General features: G+C 34.5%; 2 protein-coding genes across 2 annotated transcripts; one reads left to right on the plus strand and one right to left on the minus strand.

Moving 5' to 3' along the window:
* The first annotated feature begins 2824 nt into the window (after positions 1–2824).
* On the plus strand, positions 2825–9561 carry LOC126708959 (decapping 5-like protein). Its single transcript, XM_050408992.1, has 7 exons — positions 2825–3201; positions 4498–4598; positions 5524–5595; positions 5689–6558; positions 8470–8655; positions 8839–8949; positions 9066–9561. Exons 1-7 carry the CDS (start codon positions 3027–3029, stop codon positions 9207–9209), a joined length of 1659 nt encoding a protein of 552 aa, XP_050264949.1. The 5' UTR covers positions 2825–3026; the 3' UTR covers positions 9210–9561.
* A 3380-nt stretch (positions 9562–12941) lies between these two features.
* Positions 12942–14992, minus strand: LOC126709937 (protein MODIFYING WALL LIGNIN-2-like). Its single transcript, XM_050410312.1, has 3 exons — positions 14493–14992; positions 14186–14391; positions 12942–13673 (listed from the first exon to the last, which is right to left on the minus strand). The coding sequence occupies exons 1-3, from the start codon at positions 14769–14771 to the stop codon at positions 13439–13441; spliced, it is 720 nt and encodes a 239-aa protein (XP_050266269.1). The 5' UTR covers positions 14772–14992; the 3' UTR covers positions 12942–13438.
* Positions 14993–16144: the final 1152 nt, after the last annotated feature.

Here is a 16144-nt window from a genome sequence, read left to right on the forward strand (position 1 = left end):
TATTAGGAGATAGTGAACTATAGAATGAATCCAAAAAATGCCCCCCCGTACTAAAAGCAGACTCAAATGCAATTGTAGAGACAGGACTAGCCAACACATCATGTGCAATTTGGGAAAGGACTTGATATTTAGAAGAATTCATTTTCTACCACATCAAAATGTCAAAATCTTCCACATTAGGGTCCTAAAAATATTCCAACAAATACCTATCCAACTCAGATTTGCTTTTGACACTGTCCTCATCCGCCAAATGTTGCTTAAACCTATTATTGTAGTTTTTAATGCGATCAGACAATGAAGCATTACCAACACTTGGCTTGGAGTCCCTAGACAATGAAGCACTACTACCACTACCACTACCACTAGAACTTGAAGCTCCATTTTGACTCACTTTCTTCATATACAACCTCTTCAATACATTCCGAACCTTAGAGTTCATCTCATCCCCCTTGTCCTTTCCATACCACTCCCTAAACCAAAACTTGACATACTTCAATCTATACCTTGGGTCAAGAACAACAGTAACAAAAAGTATCAAATTGATATTAACTATACTTCCCCAATACTTATCATATATATATATATATATATTTTTTTTTTTTTTTTCATCTCTACCGCCATACTCCTCAAAAGTGGATCCCCATTAACACTACACAACTGTTTTAATTGATCTTCAATGCTAATTAGTTCATGGAAGTATGTATTAGAAGTGACAAACAAAGACCCAGAAAATCTAAGTGTTGCCTCATAAAATATGCCAAAAAATTTCACAAAAGTCTTAACATTTTCCCAATTAAGATAATTAGGAGGACCAATGGGCTTTTTCCCATTTCCATCCACTTTACAAAAATAAAGTTTGTAATGTCCATCCTCTTCTTCCAACCTATCAAATGCCCTCACAAATTTTAAAGCACAATTTAACATGAGATAAATTGAATTCCACCTTGTTGGCACATCAAAGGACAATAAACATTTGACTTTAATTTTTTCATTTTCAACACATTCTTGAAACTTCTCAAACCTTGCGAGAGAGGCTCTCACATATAGCACCACATTCCAAACTTTGGCAATTGATTCATGAATGGACTTCAATCCACTTTGCACTATCAAATTCAAGATATTCGCACAACAATGTATATGCATGAACTCACCACACAATATGCTATTATCTCTTTATTTTGTTTTCTTCTTCTTATAATCAATTGCCACATCACTAGAACTAGCATTGTCTGTGGTAATTATAAACAACTGATTTATACCCCACTTCAACAAATATGACTCAACCGCTCTACCTATGGGTAGAGCAATGAGATCGAAGCTGAGAGAGAGATGTAGTGTGATCGGAAACCAAAGCATCGGCGAGGATATTGACAGCGTAGGCAGCATCGACGCGTGGGTTTATCTCTAATTTGTGCTGGGTTTGTCTCTTGTTGGTGATTTTGTTTGGTTTGGATTGAGGAAAAAGATTGAGGATTTGGGTTTTGGTTTTTTTTTTTTTTTTTTTTTTCTTCCTGCTGTGGACTGGTGGTGGTGGATGTTTGTGCTGTGTTGGGTGTGGGTTGCTATGTTTGGCTACCAAGAAACTCTAAGAAAATCTAGGAAGTTTGTATGGATATATTATTTATTGTAATATATATATTATTTTATTGTGATGTTTATATTATGTTATTGTGTTGAAAGCTAAAATAGATTCACTGTTGCAGCATGTGAGTAGATAAAATAGATAAAATAACTTTTTGTAGTGCCAAATAGCTATATTTTTAGCTCAATTGTTGTGGATGTTCTTATAAATTAAAGTGTTAAAATAGATAGTATAACTTTTTGAATTGCTAAAAACTAATTCTTTTTAAAACTTTGCCGTGAATTCTCTAAGGCACTTATGAAGGTGATAACCTGGAAGGGAGTTAAAGTTAGATGCAAAAATTGTAGTGGATTTGGTGTCTAATCAATCTTCATCTAATAAAACTCTTGGACAACTTTTATAAGTATCTTATAACTTATTGGGCAAGTTCAGCCAAAGCCGACGAAGTATGTCTTCAGCGAATCAAATAATTGTGCTGGTGCAAATTGCAAGATAAGATGCCAACACTTAACAAGACTTTGTAACCTTTTTCTTCTCCTACTTTTGACGGGGAGCTTTCCTTTGCTTCGAAGTGTATGCTAATAAGTTTGCTTTATTAGAACTTCTTTATCTTATATAATCAGATAAAAAAAAAAAAAAGAGTGAAAAAAATTTGGCATCCTGCATTTTTCTAGGTTAAAATATTATTTTTGTTTATAAATTTTGCATGAATTTCATTTTTCATCATACAGATTTTTTAATAACATTTTTTCACATTTTACGGGCCCAATAAGGATAAAAAAAAACATTTTTTTGTTAGTTTAAGATTAATTTTTTTAAAGTTTAAAAATAGAAAGTATAACATTTTGGATAGCTTAGGGACAAAAAAAAAAATAACAATTTAAAGTTTAGGGATAAAATCTAAATTTATACCTAATTCAAAGAAAAAAAAATTTAGTGTTTATTTATTTTTTTGGAAAATATTGTTTTTTTATTTATCAATATTGTTTTTATTTAATTGTTTTAAACAAAACAAGTGTCTAGAACATTTTCACAAAAAATAATAAATAATAAATAATTATTAATTTTAATTTAAATTTACCAATAAAATTATTTTTTTATCCAAAAATAACAACCTCTACTTTATAATTTATTACGAAAATATTTTGTAAGTAACATTCCTTTATTGTGGGTTGTGACCATCCCAAAAAAAAAAAAAAAAACACACCAGTAAAATTAAAAGCACTTTCCTCTTTAAAAAGGAGAAACAAACCGAAACTGAAACGCAAAAAAGCAAAGCAAACCAAAAGAAAACTGTGTTGAGACAGAAAACAAAACAGCAACTGAGTTCAGAAGAGAGAATTCATATTCATATCAACTTGTAGTATATATATATATTTTCTCTCTGTGGATTATTAGGTACTTGTTTGAATCTTGATCGTCACACATAACCACCACAACTACAATGGCGACTGAAACCGCTGCTGCCAAAGACGCTTCGTCTTCTTCGAGTTCGGCGGCGGCGGCGGCGGAATCGTACATAGGAAGCTTCATAAGCCTGATTTCCAAGTCCGATATTCGCTACGAAGGACTCCTCTCCTTCCTCAACGTCAACGATTCCACCATTGGCCTCAACAACGGTACGCTCCTTTACCTTTATTAATTCCCAACTATTTCTTCTAAACTAGGGTTTGTGTTTTTTTTTTTTTTTTTGTTGCCTCTGTTCTTGTTTATTTTTGACAAGTAGTTTGGGATTTTTATTAACCCTAGGTGTAGAGTGTTGTCCACAGTTTCAAAAGATTCTCGTAAATAAAATTATAGAATCGACAAATGAAGAACAACAATGGACATTGCCAAAAACCTATGAAGCATGTCTGTTCTTTGAAGAATTAGGATGCGACATGGTGGAGATACCACAATTGAACATTAGACTACTCATGCATAGTTTGTTGGCGTGCATTTGATAGCCAGTGGTCTTAATTTTTGAGAATAATTGTGTGAATATAATATCACTATAATGTTTTCACAAAATGAGATTGTATGGAGTTTTGTTTTGTTTTTGTTTTTTTAATAAATAAAAACGGTTCCTATGATATTTCGATTGATAAATCTAACATGTTAGTAACTTTCTCGAGAATTTTGTCAAATTTTTATTCGAATCAAATGCAGAAAAATTATATTCTGTGGCATTCAAGTTTCTAGGTATTCCATTTGGGGATTCAAATGTGAGGGGCATATTGAATTCCCTCAACCAAGTGCGGGGAAAGGGTATTTTTGTTAAAAAATTTTCTGCCCAAGTAAGAAAAAAGAGCTGATTTTTATTCATGGAAAATCTCTGAAACTTAACTTCTTCGCATAGCTTAGAATGCTTCCAATCTATGTTGAAATCACCGTTTCTCTGCGGGGTCACGTGTTTGGCGAAGGCTCATGTTATCTATATTTGTTTCCTTCTGAGAGTGATGATATTGAAACAACTACGGATAATAAATTCCAGTCCAAGGTCAATTGTACTTTCAATGGAGTGGAGATCTTTCCTATAAAAAAAAATGGAGTGGAGATCTCTACAAAATGCTGAAGTTTTTATTGTTTTTATGGTTGTTAATTGATAGGATGACTACTTTGAGTCTTCGAGTTCTTTTCCTTATTCTACATTTATGGGTTTTCTTGTTTTGTTAAACTACAGATTGTAATTTTTTGGATAATCTCTTTTATAAAGTCTTTGTACTTGAGGTTATCCTCTTATATTTAATAATACTATTTTATTTACTAATCCAAAAATAGAAAAGAAGATAATAAGGGTAGGTGAAATACTTAAAGTTCAGCAAAAAAGTATGGCACTCATCCTAAAACGTTGGGGGTTATATAAATTCTAGCTTGGCTGTTACATTAATGGAAAAGAATAACAAAAAAAAAAAAAGCCTTTTGTGATCTTGCAGTTAGGTCTTTTGGAACAGAGGGGCGAAGGAAAGACAGCCCGCAAATTCCACCAGGTGATAAGGTGTATGAATACATTCTTTTCCGAGCAAGTGACATTAAAGTAAGTGAAAGCAACTTATTTTCCATTCCTACTATGCTTCCTTTTCTCATTTTGAGGTATTTCATGGTTTTCTACAAGCACCCCCCCACCCTTCTTTTATTTTTTTGAAAATATAGCTATTATTTAAATATCCTTGTGTCTTGATTCTTAGAACAAATATGGATGTTTTCAGTAACTAAGAGCTATGGTATATAATGTTTCCTTTTTTCGCTTTACTTAATAACCTAATCAAATATCTTCAACCATTTAAATAAAATTTCATTGCGTTTGGAATTTAAAATTGGCTGAGGGTTTAATTTGTTAATTTTTGAAATCTCGGGGTTTACTTTTTCATTTTTCTGAAACTATAAGGATTCATTTGTTACTTTTTGGAACATTGGGGTTTAATTTATTACTTTTCAAACTATAGGATTTAATTTGTTACACCCTTAAATTATAGGGTTTAAAACATAATTTTCCCTAAGCTTAAAAAGAAGAATGCAAACACCCAATATTTGGTTGCATTATCATTGCCTTTGACTATATATGTACCCTCTCTCTCTCTCTCTCAGACATACTCATTCTTTTTTTGTATTTTTGTTGAGGAGCTAGGATGATAAGTTGATGTTGCTTCTATATGATTCTTATGAAATACTTTTGGTAATCTTCTATAATTGCTGTTGCTGCTATATGATTCTTTACTAAATACTTGTTTTGGTAGTCTTCTAAAATTGTGGGCATGTTAAATATGTTGGTTTTCCACTTATTTTAGTGTTTATTGCTCCTTGTTGCTGGAAATTTTAGATGTTTGCAGTTTTACATCATAGTTTTTTGGTTGCATTTTTCTTGTAAATGTCCTGTGAACTATGATTTTGCCCATTTTCTTTATTTTAATAAAATTTTATTATTCATAAAAGAAAAATCCTTATGAATATTTACTATTTAGGACTTGCAAGTTAAAGCCTCCCCACCTGTCCAAACAGAAGAGCAGATTCACAATGATCCTGCTATCATCCAGGTATTGACATTCTGGGATTTGAAATTCAAAATTTGAAGTGTCATTCAGAAATATCAAGTTCACCTACATATCTGTTTTGCTTTATTTTTGCAGTCGCACTATGCTGGGGTGCATTTGAATTCTCCACCTTTTGCTTCTGTTGGTGGTAAAACCTTGACAGAATCAACTCGATGGCAAGATACCCCTGCTTTGACGAGCAGAACCTATACTGGAGTTCTGCCTTCATATCAATCTGTATCCCAACCTGCTACACAACTTGTTGGTTCTCCATCTTCTTCTATGCCAATGTATTGGCAAGGGTACAATGGAACATCGGGTGGTATATCTCATGCTTCACAGCAACCTATTCCTTTTCAACCCCCATCAACTGGATCATTTCCCTTGACAATGCAGGGTCAGTGGCAGACTCCTGAAATTCAGACACCTACAACCCTGAGCTTGCCGAATACATCAGAATTTGGTAGCCCTGTATCTTCATATATTGCTTCTGCTTCTGTACATCCAAAATACTTACCCTCTACTAGTCCAGTACAGTCTTCTACTTCTCTTGATATTCCGTCCTTCTTGTCCACAAAATCATCCTTACCACATTCTGAATCTTTAACTGCTAACAGATCAACTGTGTCTTCATTTCCTTTGTCTCGTGAAGACTTAAACACCAGTGAAAACCAAATTGTTGGTAAAGCTGTGTCTGACTCACAATTGGTTCTCCCTGTCCAGTCCATGTCTTATCCATCTTCATTTGCGGATTCTTCAGGCCCCTTGCTAACACCTCCTCCACCATTGTTAACTCCAGATCAGTTAGCACAGTCTAGACCACATGCGCTTTCTTCCATGCAGAAACTCTACCCTGTTCAGACTGATATGAGTGCTCCAATTCCGACATCATCTTATTCTTCATCATCATTTTCTATTCCAGTATCTCAAGCACCTCTTTTGCCATTGCCAACTTCTACAAGACAGGTAAAATTACCTTTTTATTTTTATTTTTTGGGGAGGGGGGGATGCTGGGTCCAAAAATTATAATTCACATTTTTTAGGATATTTTCTTGTTACCATTGCATCTTGTACCATTTAATCTGTAATCTGTTTTAATCTATTATGTTGGGGAAATATTATGCAAAACAATTTAGGGGGTGCTTTTTATTTGCTGAGACATTATTAATAGTATTTTTAGCATTCATTATGCTTGAATCTAATTTTCTTGGTTTCTGCTTGTTTTAATGCGGTTTTGTTTACTGGATTGATTAGGATTTTTTTTTTTTTTTTTGATAAGTAAAGATTTTGCAATAATTTAAAAACAAAGGGAGGAACTTTGATATACTGGTTGTATATGAAAAATTATGCCCCAAATAACATTTACAAATACAAAAATTCAAGAAGTCTAGAATATTCGATGGCCCATCTAATGACATTTTAAAATAAAATTTGTACAAATCTGGCCTTATTCTATTGAGAGAAAGCTCCTGCCCTTTAAAAGTTTGTTCATTTTTACCTGGGGTATTGTCCCCATCATGCACACTCAGGGTGGAACTAGTGTTTACTAGTGTTTATGTTGTATGATAAATAGTTCATTTCACTTGTAACAGAAAATTAGTTAGTTGATAGATTGTTAGTGATAAGTGCAATAGCCTATCAGTTAGTTAGAGATGTTTGTTAGACTTTGGCCAATCACATGACAGCCACATGGTAGGTTCTTGTAACTAACTTTCTAGCCAATCAGCAGCTTGCTTATGTAGCTATAAATAAGCAAAGCTGCCCTCATGGTAACTAGTTGAATTTGAATCCAAGAAATCTTGCCCTCATGGTAACTAGTTGAATTTGAATCCAATAAATCTCTACCTATGAGGTATTATTTCAAGAGTGTGTCCTTTGAAGAGCTAGTTCATTCTTTCTTTTCTCTAAGCAACTTAGCTTTCTAAAACATCTTTCCTTTTCACCATTTTTCCTCCATCACCCCTATTGATGAAAAGATGAAGGAGATTTGCTTGAGATAGTTTGGTCATGTTAAGAGGAGAGTGATTAATGAACCGGTAAGAAAGAATGAGTTGATCCAAGTTGAGGGATCGAAAAAAGGTAGAGGTCAAGAAGGCCAAAAATAACATTAGTAGAATCAATACAAAAGGACACATCAATTAAGGAAGTAACAGAGAGTATGACTTTAGATATATAATGGAGGAAAAGACTACATGTGGCCGACCCTAAAGTAATCTGTTGAGTATTCGTAGCTAATCCTAAAAGTTTGGGACTAAGACTTTGTTGTTGTTGAAGCTTGATTAGGAGTCATGAAAGTATGATAAAGATATTTGTTTAAGAAGTGTCTAGGTAGATTGGTATGTTATGTGTGTGTTTTTATGTGTCAACAAAAATTTCGACTATTGGTCTTTGTACCATTCTACAGTTGGTATTCAAGTGCATGCAGAGTATGTAACTTATTTATCTCTTTATTTGTTTTTCACTGGTGTGGGTTTTGTGTGTTCCATTGAAGTGCAGTGTCGTTGTAACTAACATTATGTGCATCTGGTGACTATGATCTCTCGATCATCTATCTGTCTTGCAGTTGGCATTCATGTGGATTCATGCCCTTGTTTGGGCATGAAAATGGGTTGCCTACTTGGCTCTTTAGGTTGGTGTTTGGAGCATGTTTGTGTATGTTGGCTTGTGTGTTTGGATATATATATATATATATATATATATATTTATATTCATATATTCATTGCACTCTTTTCTGTGTACAGAAAGTAGATCGGTCTAGTTGGTTGGGGTGTGATGCTTGTGTATTTTCACAGTTTTATTTAGTCTCTATGGGAAGTATGTATGCCCATTGCACTATTTTTTAAAATTTCCAATTGTTGTGTTGCTGATTTTTTGCAGCCTCAGTATTTGGCTACACAATTCACAGAAGAGTTCGATTTTACAGCCATGAATGAAAAGTTTAAAAAAGATGAAGTATGGGGTTATCTTGGAAAGGGTAAGGATAAAACAGGGGGAGTTCAGGGCTTTACAACTGGTCAAAGCTTGGGGGACAGAGAAGGTCATGGCTTAATACCTAATCCCAAGGTTGGACTTGCAACATTTCTATAAACAGGAGTCAGATTTTTTATTTTTATTATTTTATTTAAAATTGTGTGTTTTCTTCTTTTAACAAACAACATGACTGTAGTTTTTATGGTTATCCTTGTCTAGTGCATATAGTCATGTTAATACTTAAATGTATGCCTTTTCCTTTCCCTCTCTGTGCAGCCTGCATATGATAAGGATGAGTTCTTTGACACAATTTCTTGTAATTCGCTTGCCCGTGGTGCAAGGAATGGACAGAACAGGTTCTCTGAGCGAATCAAGCAGGATACTGAGGTTTGCCAACTTATTTGTATCATTTCCAAATTTGAGAATTGAAATCATGAGGCATGAACTTTTGCCAAGAAATAAAAGTAGTCATGGATGTCACTGAATTTCTGTTACTCTTGCAGACATTTGGCAATATCCAACAGAGACCTAATCTAGGTTATGGTGGTTATGCTGCTGGACATGGTGACAATTACCGGAGCTCATATAACTGGGGAAGGGGACATGGTTATGGTGGAAGGAGGCACGGTGATAACATGCCTTTCTAATGGTATCTGGACCTCAATTTTATTCAAAGGTCCATGGTTGCTTCTATCCAACATGGTTCTGTCTGTCAGTCAGTCCCTTTTCTTTTATAAACCTCATTGCTGTCCATTGGCTTTATAAGCAATGAATCTCAAGGTAAATGATGTGAGCATCTTATATTGGGGTTTTCATTTTGAGAGACTTGGTAGGAACTATCAGTATTAGCAATTATTGCTGGTTCATGTTATTTTTATGCCCATGAGCTGGCCTCTCACATTTTTCTTTTTTAATCAATGTTATCAATGAACAAATTGGTCATGGAGGAAATCACACGCTGAAATAGTTATACTAACCCTAACCCTTTGTTTTCCTCTATTCTTTGTTGTCGTTGTTGTTTTTTTCTCTTCTTCTTTTTTTAGTTGTCTTCTCTATTTTCCCAACACATTTTAATGGTGCTCACATTCATGAATAGGAACAACAATTATGATATCATTGCTTATGTGTTTGTGTGAACACAATCATGGATCTTTCAATTAAACATTCATATCTAAAGTTCCCTCTCTCAAGTTATTGTTTGTAGACTTTGCACTGTAATTTTTAATCAAGTCCAGTGTTGATAAAAGCATAAAGTGCACTTATCCTCATGGTCCTTTTGGAGCCTAGGCGCAAAGCGTAAATGCCTGATTGAAGTAAAATATACCTTTTCAAATATAATTTACAATAACTTCTAATAAAAGGATTCATAGCATAAAATTGAAAAAAGTTAATAAACTCAAAATAGCAATATATTTTGCCTGTTAGCTCAAATGGATAGTGAAATTGCACAAAGTTTATGAAATCAAATTTTATAAAAGTTATTTCAATTCCTTAAAATCTTTATGTACTAAGTTTGAAAACAATAATGAACGGACAATATAATAATAATTATCTAGTCTTATAATGTTAAATTTAACATTTTATAAAATTTTCTTATGCCATATAAAAATACATAGCTGTGACACCTATGATAAAAATCAAGAAAATGCACGTTTCAATCAAAATATATCAAAAAGGCAAAGGCCAATAAGCACAAGAATGGTAAATTAGCCTTGTTCGTGTTTTTTGAAACCAAATTATTTTTATGTAGTACAACACCTAAGAATAGGTTTTGTATAAATCAATTGTCTGTATCATGCTCATCAAGATAAAGGGGTTGATTTTAACGATTTATATATTTTTTATCAAAAAAAAGAAAGAAAAAAAAGTGCACCTAGGCATGCATTATGTTTCTTCAAAAAGCACCAAAAAAGTATGCATGAGGTGTGCTTTATTAAACAAGCTTTGCTCTGGTTGATCAAAGTGCTTAAACCTTGAGGCTTTGAGCTATAAGCGCATTTTAACTACAGAGTTAAATTACTGTTTGCCTTTGCACACTTGTGATGTGCAGCATGTTAAAAGAAAGTTTTTAGGATTAAGTTTGTTTCTTTAAGTATTTTTATTTTTAAATTTAGTATTTTTGTTAAAGTTTTTGTTTAGTAAATGGTGTGACTTTTTAATTTGTTTTGTGTCTTTTTGAAAAAGCATGCAACCACTGATAGGACAGTTTTAGACATAATATTTGATCTAAATTAATGGTTGTGGTTGTGTCTTAGTTAGGGCAACATTCTTTGTCTTATTTAAGGATTAATGACTTAAGATTTTTTTTTTGGTGGAGAATCAATAAACTTTCTGCCAAGGTTTGTGCCTTTTCTCCCTCTTTCTTGTAGGGATTGAGTTGGGATGTTATTGCTAATTTAATAGCTTTAACTTGCTCTCTGTTTTCCTTTCATAAACTCTTATATTCCCTCAATCATATTTAGAATTGCATCAACTTGATTAGAGGAACCCAAATTCCAAGGTTTATGGAGCTTAACTGCTGTCCTTTAGTCTTATAACACTTGTCATTAAGTATCCATTTGAAATGAGTGTATTTTTTGCACGCGTAGGTTTTTATTTTTCTTCACTTCCAGTTTTATGACATGGTAATTAATCCATTGTTATTTTTTGGCTGGTGCCATCTTAAGATTCTATGTAATGAATTAATACTTCCAGTGGTCAATGTATTTACTCTAGCAATTTTCAGATCAAAATTGAGTGAATTGTGGAAGCCTAGGTTGCCTGCTTACCCAATTATATGTGATAAACCATATACTGTCCTTTTGAGTTGAGGGGCTTAAGCATGAGATGCTTCTTAAACTTCCTTTTTGTTATATTGGAAGGTTTTCCACTTGTTTCTCATTAGCAGATTCCTATTAGTCAACTGTTTCCTGTATGGGTTACTTCTATAAACAACAAAAGGTATAAAACGCAAAGAAAGAAAAGGAAGAAAAAAAAAAGCTCTGGATTGTCAATGGAAATTTCTGTCGAGTAGGATGTAGTAGTGTTCCCTTTCATGGGCTATTGTTTTGGCCTAAATCCTGGAACTTATATACCTCACATGTCCTTCAGCATTACACAATGTGTTGACAGGATATCCTAATCTCCAGCACTTCATTCTTTGATTGGAGTTGGCAATTGGAGGGATTAGGTTGGGTCAAGCATGGGTGGATTTGTGATTGCTACGTCAATATGTTGTGTTAAACTTACCTTTTACAAAAATATCTGAATTTGATGTTGGAATATTTGATAATGTATCGGTTTTTGTTTGATGTTAAGAGTCAATAATGTGGTTACTGTATATAGGGGATTACTAAGTGGCAGCAAGGGCACGTGCCTTTTTAGAAGGTACTGCCTTGGTTTTACCATGAAGCGCCCTGAGCCTTGCTTGGAGGAACCATCAATGGAAAAACCATTTGCTCTTGAATAAGAGCCCAGAACTCCTAGGAATGTGGGTTGGATTGAGGTGGCTTGGAAGAATGCTGGAGCCTTTACTCCACCTTGGCGTAGACATGTAGGTTGCCATTTGGAGACTGCCATGTGGACATTAGTTTGGAGGGATTAAGGTAGAGGTGGAGATTGCCATGCGGACAGTGGTTTGGAGGGATTAAGGTAGAGGTAATGCCGTTAAGGTGACATACAAGAGACTTGCGCATTGATTTGTGCCTTAATCTTGGTCACGTATACAAAAGGGTGTTTGGTAAATGATTTAGTCAGGTGATGTGTGAATGGTATTTATTAATAAAAAATAAATAATTTCATTTTAACCCTTATCTGTAAATACAGAGACTCAATAAACAACCTCCTGTGTCAGCTTTAGTTCTGGATTCAAATATTCTATTCTGAAATCCTCATCTGCCTCCACAAATATCCTTTGTATAATTGCTTAACCTTCTCATTGGAGTCATTCCTTGTGTGGTTTCCTCATGATGGCAATGCAATTACTTGAACTCTATTAGAGAGGATTACAAATGGCAATGCAATCACTTGAACTCTACTAGAGAGGACTAAAAGAACGGAACTTTAGCCTAGGTTGTCATTGTGCACTTTACTCATTTTTGGGGTCACTAGCATTAATATTGCTTACCAAGTTGAGAGTAGGACCAAATTGTCCTTGGAGTGGAATATTATATTAGTTCCTTTACCTGCACTGCAACTATGTATAAAAATTGAGCTTTAGGAGCCGAGCCTGTGCCCTCCAAACTTGGGCGAGTTGGTGGCTTTGATGTGGCCCTTTCTCTAATTGTTTATATCACTTGTCAAACAGGAAACGGTTGATTAAAGATGATTGAATTCCTAAGAAAATATTAGCTGAAGATCATTGAATTATTTTCTTTATAACATGTGGTTGTTGACTCTTTGTTACTTTAGGGAACATTTTGCAAGAAAAGAACTTTGTGTCACTCAGTTTTTGGACTTTAATTTGAACTTCTTTACTTACAAATTGATAGATACAGAAAGTGTTTCACTATCACATATGTAATCGTGTGATTGGAAAATATAAAGTATCATAATAGAATAGATATCTATTTTTTCCCCTTCTACTGGGTTCCATCGCTGACGATATACGTTTGAAAGAAGTCTTCCTTTCATTTCGATGGAAATTATTTTTTTTGACATTGGGTGCGGGGGCAGGTTACAGTTGGTTGTGTTATTGCTTTTATTCACCTTTCTTCCCTGAGAACAAATGAAAAAGAAAATGTTGCTTCGAAGGGGTAGAGGCCCGACATTCTTCTTTAGCTGGTGTTGCTGCTACATTTGGCATTGCTGTGTCTCCCAAACTCTTGCCTAGTTTGCCCTGAAGAAATCCACCTCTGTTTTCTAAAATCTTCTCACATATTTCCCACTATCTGTCTTTTCATCCTACTTGTGCATGTATTTTTTGGCCTTTATCGGTCTGGCTTTTCCTTTTTGTTGTGATGGCTGAGCCAAGTGTTGAACCTATTGTGATTAGCACTAGTATTGCTGAACCAATATATGTGCCGTCTTTGACTAGGTAGCATTCGCCGTCCAACCATCCTTTCCCATAGGGCTGGCTTCTGCTCATGCTTATTGCTCCACTCATTAATATAACTGCAATTCCAAAGCTCAACCTGCAGCATGGATTAGTTTAATACTTGTTCAGCATTTTCTACTCTGACCATGTTTCTTTATAATGTTTATTATTATTCTAGGTGCCTGAATCTCAGATTAGATTAAGAAACTGAGACATCTCCAGCTGTCCATGTTCTTGTTAGAATTTTTTTAATCATAAAGAAGTCTTTCAAGTTGCCTACATGCAGCATATCACAGAACACATCATTCCATAGTTGACGTCACGTGGCTCTTAGTTCATAGGAAGTAGCAGGAAAAAGAATGTGGATATGGCATGTAGTTTAAAGGATGCAGGAAAAAGAAGAAAAAGGTAAATCTGATTAGGTAATGGCATTCAAAGGTGGTTGCCAGAATGCTTGAAAAATCATTGAGCGTTCAAGTATGACATTTTGACCAGGTGTAACCTGTATCGTAGGAGTCAAATTTGTGTTCATTGGAACAGTATGTGATAGCAATGTATGACTAGAAAACTGTAAAGAAACGCCAGTTTTGCCAAAGATTGATCACCTACCATGAAATTGACAGGAGGATTGAGGTAATCCTCGGTCTTCTTGTCTTGCAGTCGTTTCTCTCCTCCCTTGAACAAGAATTCATGCAAATGATCAGATTGCCGATTATCTGAGCAATGAGCAAACAGACCAAGGCTGCAATTCCGAACCCAAATGCATGACTTCCTGGCAAATAACACAGTTTTCCATCCAACTTGATATCCTTGATCTACAAAACACACAAAAAAGATACGAAACCATTCACATAAAAAAAAAAAAAAATTTAAACAAATGCATCACATGTGAACCAATGACTTTGTTAACCACTACCTTTGTTCTCTTTAACTCAGCAGCTATACACGATAGGAAGGAAGCAAGACCAAGGGAAACAACAATGGAGAAACTTAATGCAAAGCCATATTGGTGTTTCTCCATAGGGGGGGACTGCTCTTTGGGAGGTGGCTTGAAAGTAGAGAAAACAGGCAACAAGGCTTGGAACTTACTCAAAGGAAAGGAATATATAGTCTCCTGTTGGTGTAATTGGTCCTCCCTTTTCTCGGGTTCCTTCCTTAGTGGTAGTTGGGATTTCCTTCCTAAGAAGTCTCTCATTGCTTTGAAGGAGAGATACCATCCCTAGTAGTATTTACTATTTAGACGACCTTGGATTATAAGTGAAGCTTTGGAAATCAAACAATTTGACATAGAGTTGGTCAACTTCATTGCCAGGATGGAGATTTCTGTGTGCGCGCGTAAGAGTGGGGCAAGTTGTTTAGGATATGGTAGAAGAATCAAAATAAAAGCAAAAGACAGGTTTATGTGAGTGTTTCTGGTTTTTATTATTATTAATCTGAAGATAAGAATGTGATTCTCTTATTGAGAAGAGACATTTTATAATGCTTAGTAGGTTCTTCGTGATGTTCGATGAAAGCTTAATTGGAGTTTTGAGGTGGATATATTAATTTTTGCAATTGTAATTTTCCTTTCATGTGGTACAATTTCTTTTTCTACGTTTAAAACTAGAAGGGATTCAATTCGAAAATGAATTGGCATACCCTTTACTCTTGGGAGTTCAGTGGGGCCAGTGACTTGGAAAGGAAGAACTCAAATCAAAAAAGAAGAAAGAAAGAGAAAGGAATAATCAAAGGCATTGATTTTGTTTGTTCCCCCAATTGCGGATGCCAAGGCTCCAAGTTTCTTCTTTGAAAGTTCCTTAAAAGGTTTACTCTTGACTTTAAAAAAATGAGTTCTGAAAATGAAGATGCAGAGTTATGGATCTCACGATAGGTTTGCATGTGGGATGAAGTGTTAGGTGCTGGGCCTGCTGGCTGTATCTCATTCCTATCCTCACCTACAAATGGACAAAGAAGGAAATAGTGTCATTAGAGCTCTCTGGACATCTCATCCACAAATGGACATGCAGAGAATAGCGCCATTAATGCTTTCGACATCTCATCCTAAAATGGGAATGACAATGCAGGATTTAATTCTAAATTCTAAGTGAAGATGATCAAGAATCTCGTAATTTAATGACACAATTTTTTTAAGAATGAGAACTAAAATGCGAATCCTTCTTTCCCAACTAGCAAATAAGATGTGAGAGGTGAGAGCACTAGTATTAGTGCTTGTATAATAGAAAAAGAAAATTATATTTTAGCTAATCAAGTCCAAAATTCGCCCACTTTTGGTTATGCAAAATTGTGTAAAAATACATTTGTTACAATAATCGTGTAAATTTACACTGTTACTATTAATTTTATATCTATTTTTTTTCTTCATGTATATTGAGGAAGAAGAAAGAGAGTGGATGGTTGTTGTCGTATATGAAGAAAGTGAAATAATTAAAAAAAATGATATTTTAATAAAATGTAAATGTTTTCGTGGGCTTTGGGCTTGATTAAAATTCTGTAGAACATGATCTTCGATTGATCGAGCCTTTCTTTCGATCATCTGCAACATTGCTAACCGTTAACACGATATGCTCC

The sequence above is a fragment of the Quercus robur genome, chromosome 12, assembly GCF_932294415.1.
Source record: "Quercus robur chromosome 12, dhQueRobu3.1, whole genome shotgun sequence".
NCBI lineage: Eukaryota > Viridiplantae > Streptophyta > Magnoliopsida > Fagales > Fagaceae > Quercus > Quercus robur.

What these genes read in the sequence shown, in the direction of transcription:
- LOC126708959 (XM_050408992.1), top strand. Translation starts at nt 3,027, where the DNA reads ATGGCGACTGAAACCGCTGCTGCCAAAGACGCTTCGTCTTCTTCGAGT. An exon ending in ATGATCCTGCTATCATCCAG is followed by an intron (nt 5,596 to 5,688) that starts GTATTGACATTC and finishes TTATTTTTGCAG; the next exon opens with TCGCACTATGCTGGGGTGCA. An exon ending in GAATCAAGCAGGATACTGAG is followed by an intron (nt 8,950 to 9,065) that starts GTTTGCCAACTT and finishes TTACTCTTGCAG; the next exon opens with ACATTTGGCAATATCCAACA.
- LOC126709937 (XM_050410312.1), bottom strand. Translation starts at nt 14,771, where the DNA reads ATGAGAGACTTCTTAGGAAGGAAATCCCAACTACCACTAAGGAAGGAA. An exon ending in CTGAGTTAAAGAGAACAAAG is followed by an intron (nt 14,392 to 14,492) that starts GTAGTGGTTAAC and finishes TGTGTTTTGTAG; the next exon opens with ATCAAGGATATCAAGTTGGA. An exon ending in ATCCTCCTGTCAATTTCATG is followed by an intron (nt 13,674 to 14,185) that starts GTAGGTGATCAA and finishes TCCATGCTGCAG; the next exon opens with GTTGAGCTTTGGAATTGCAG.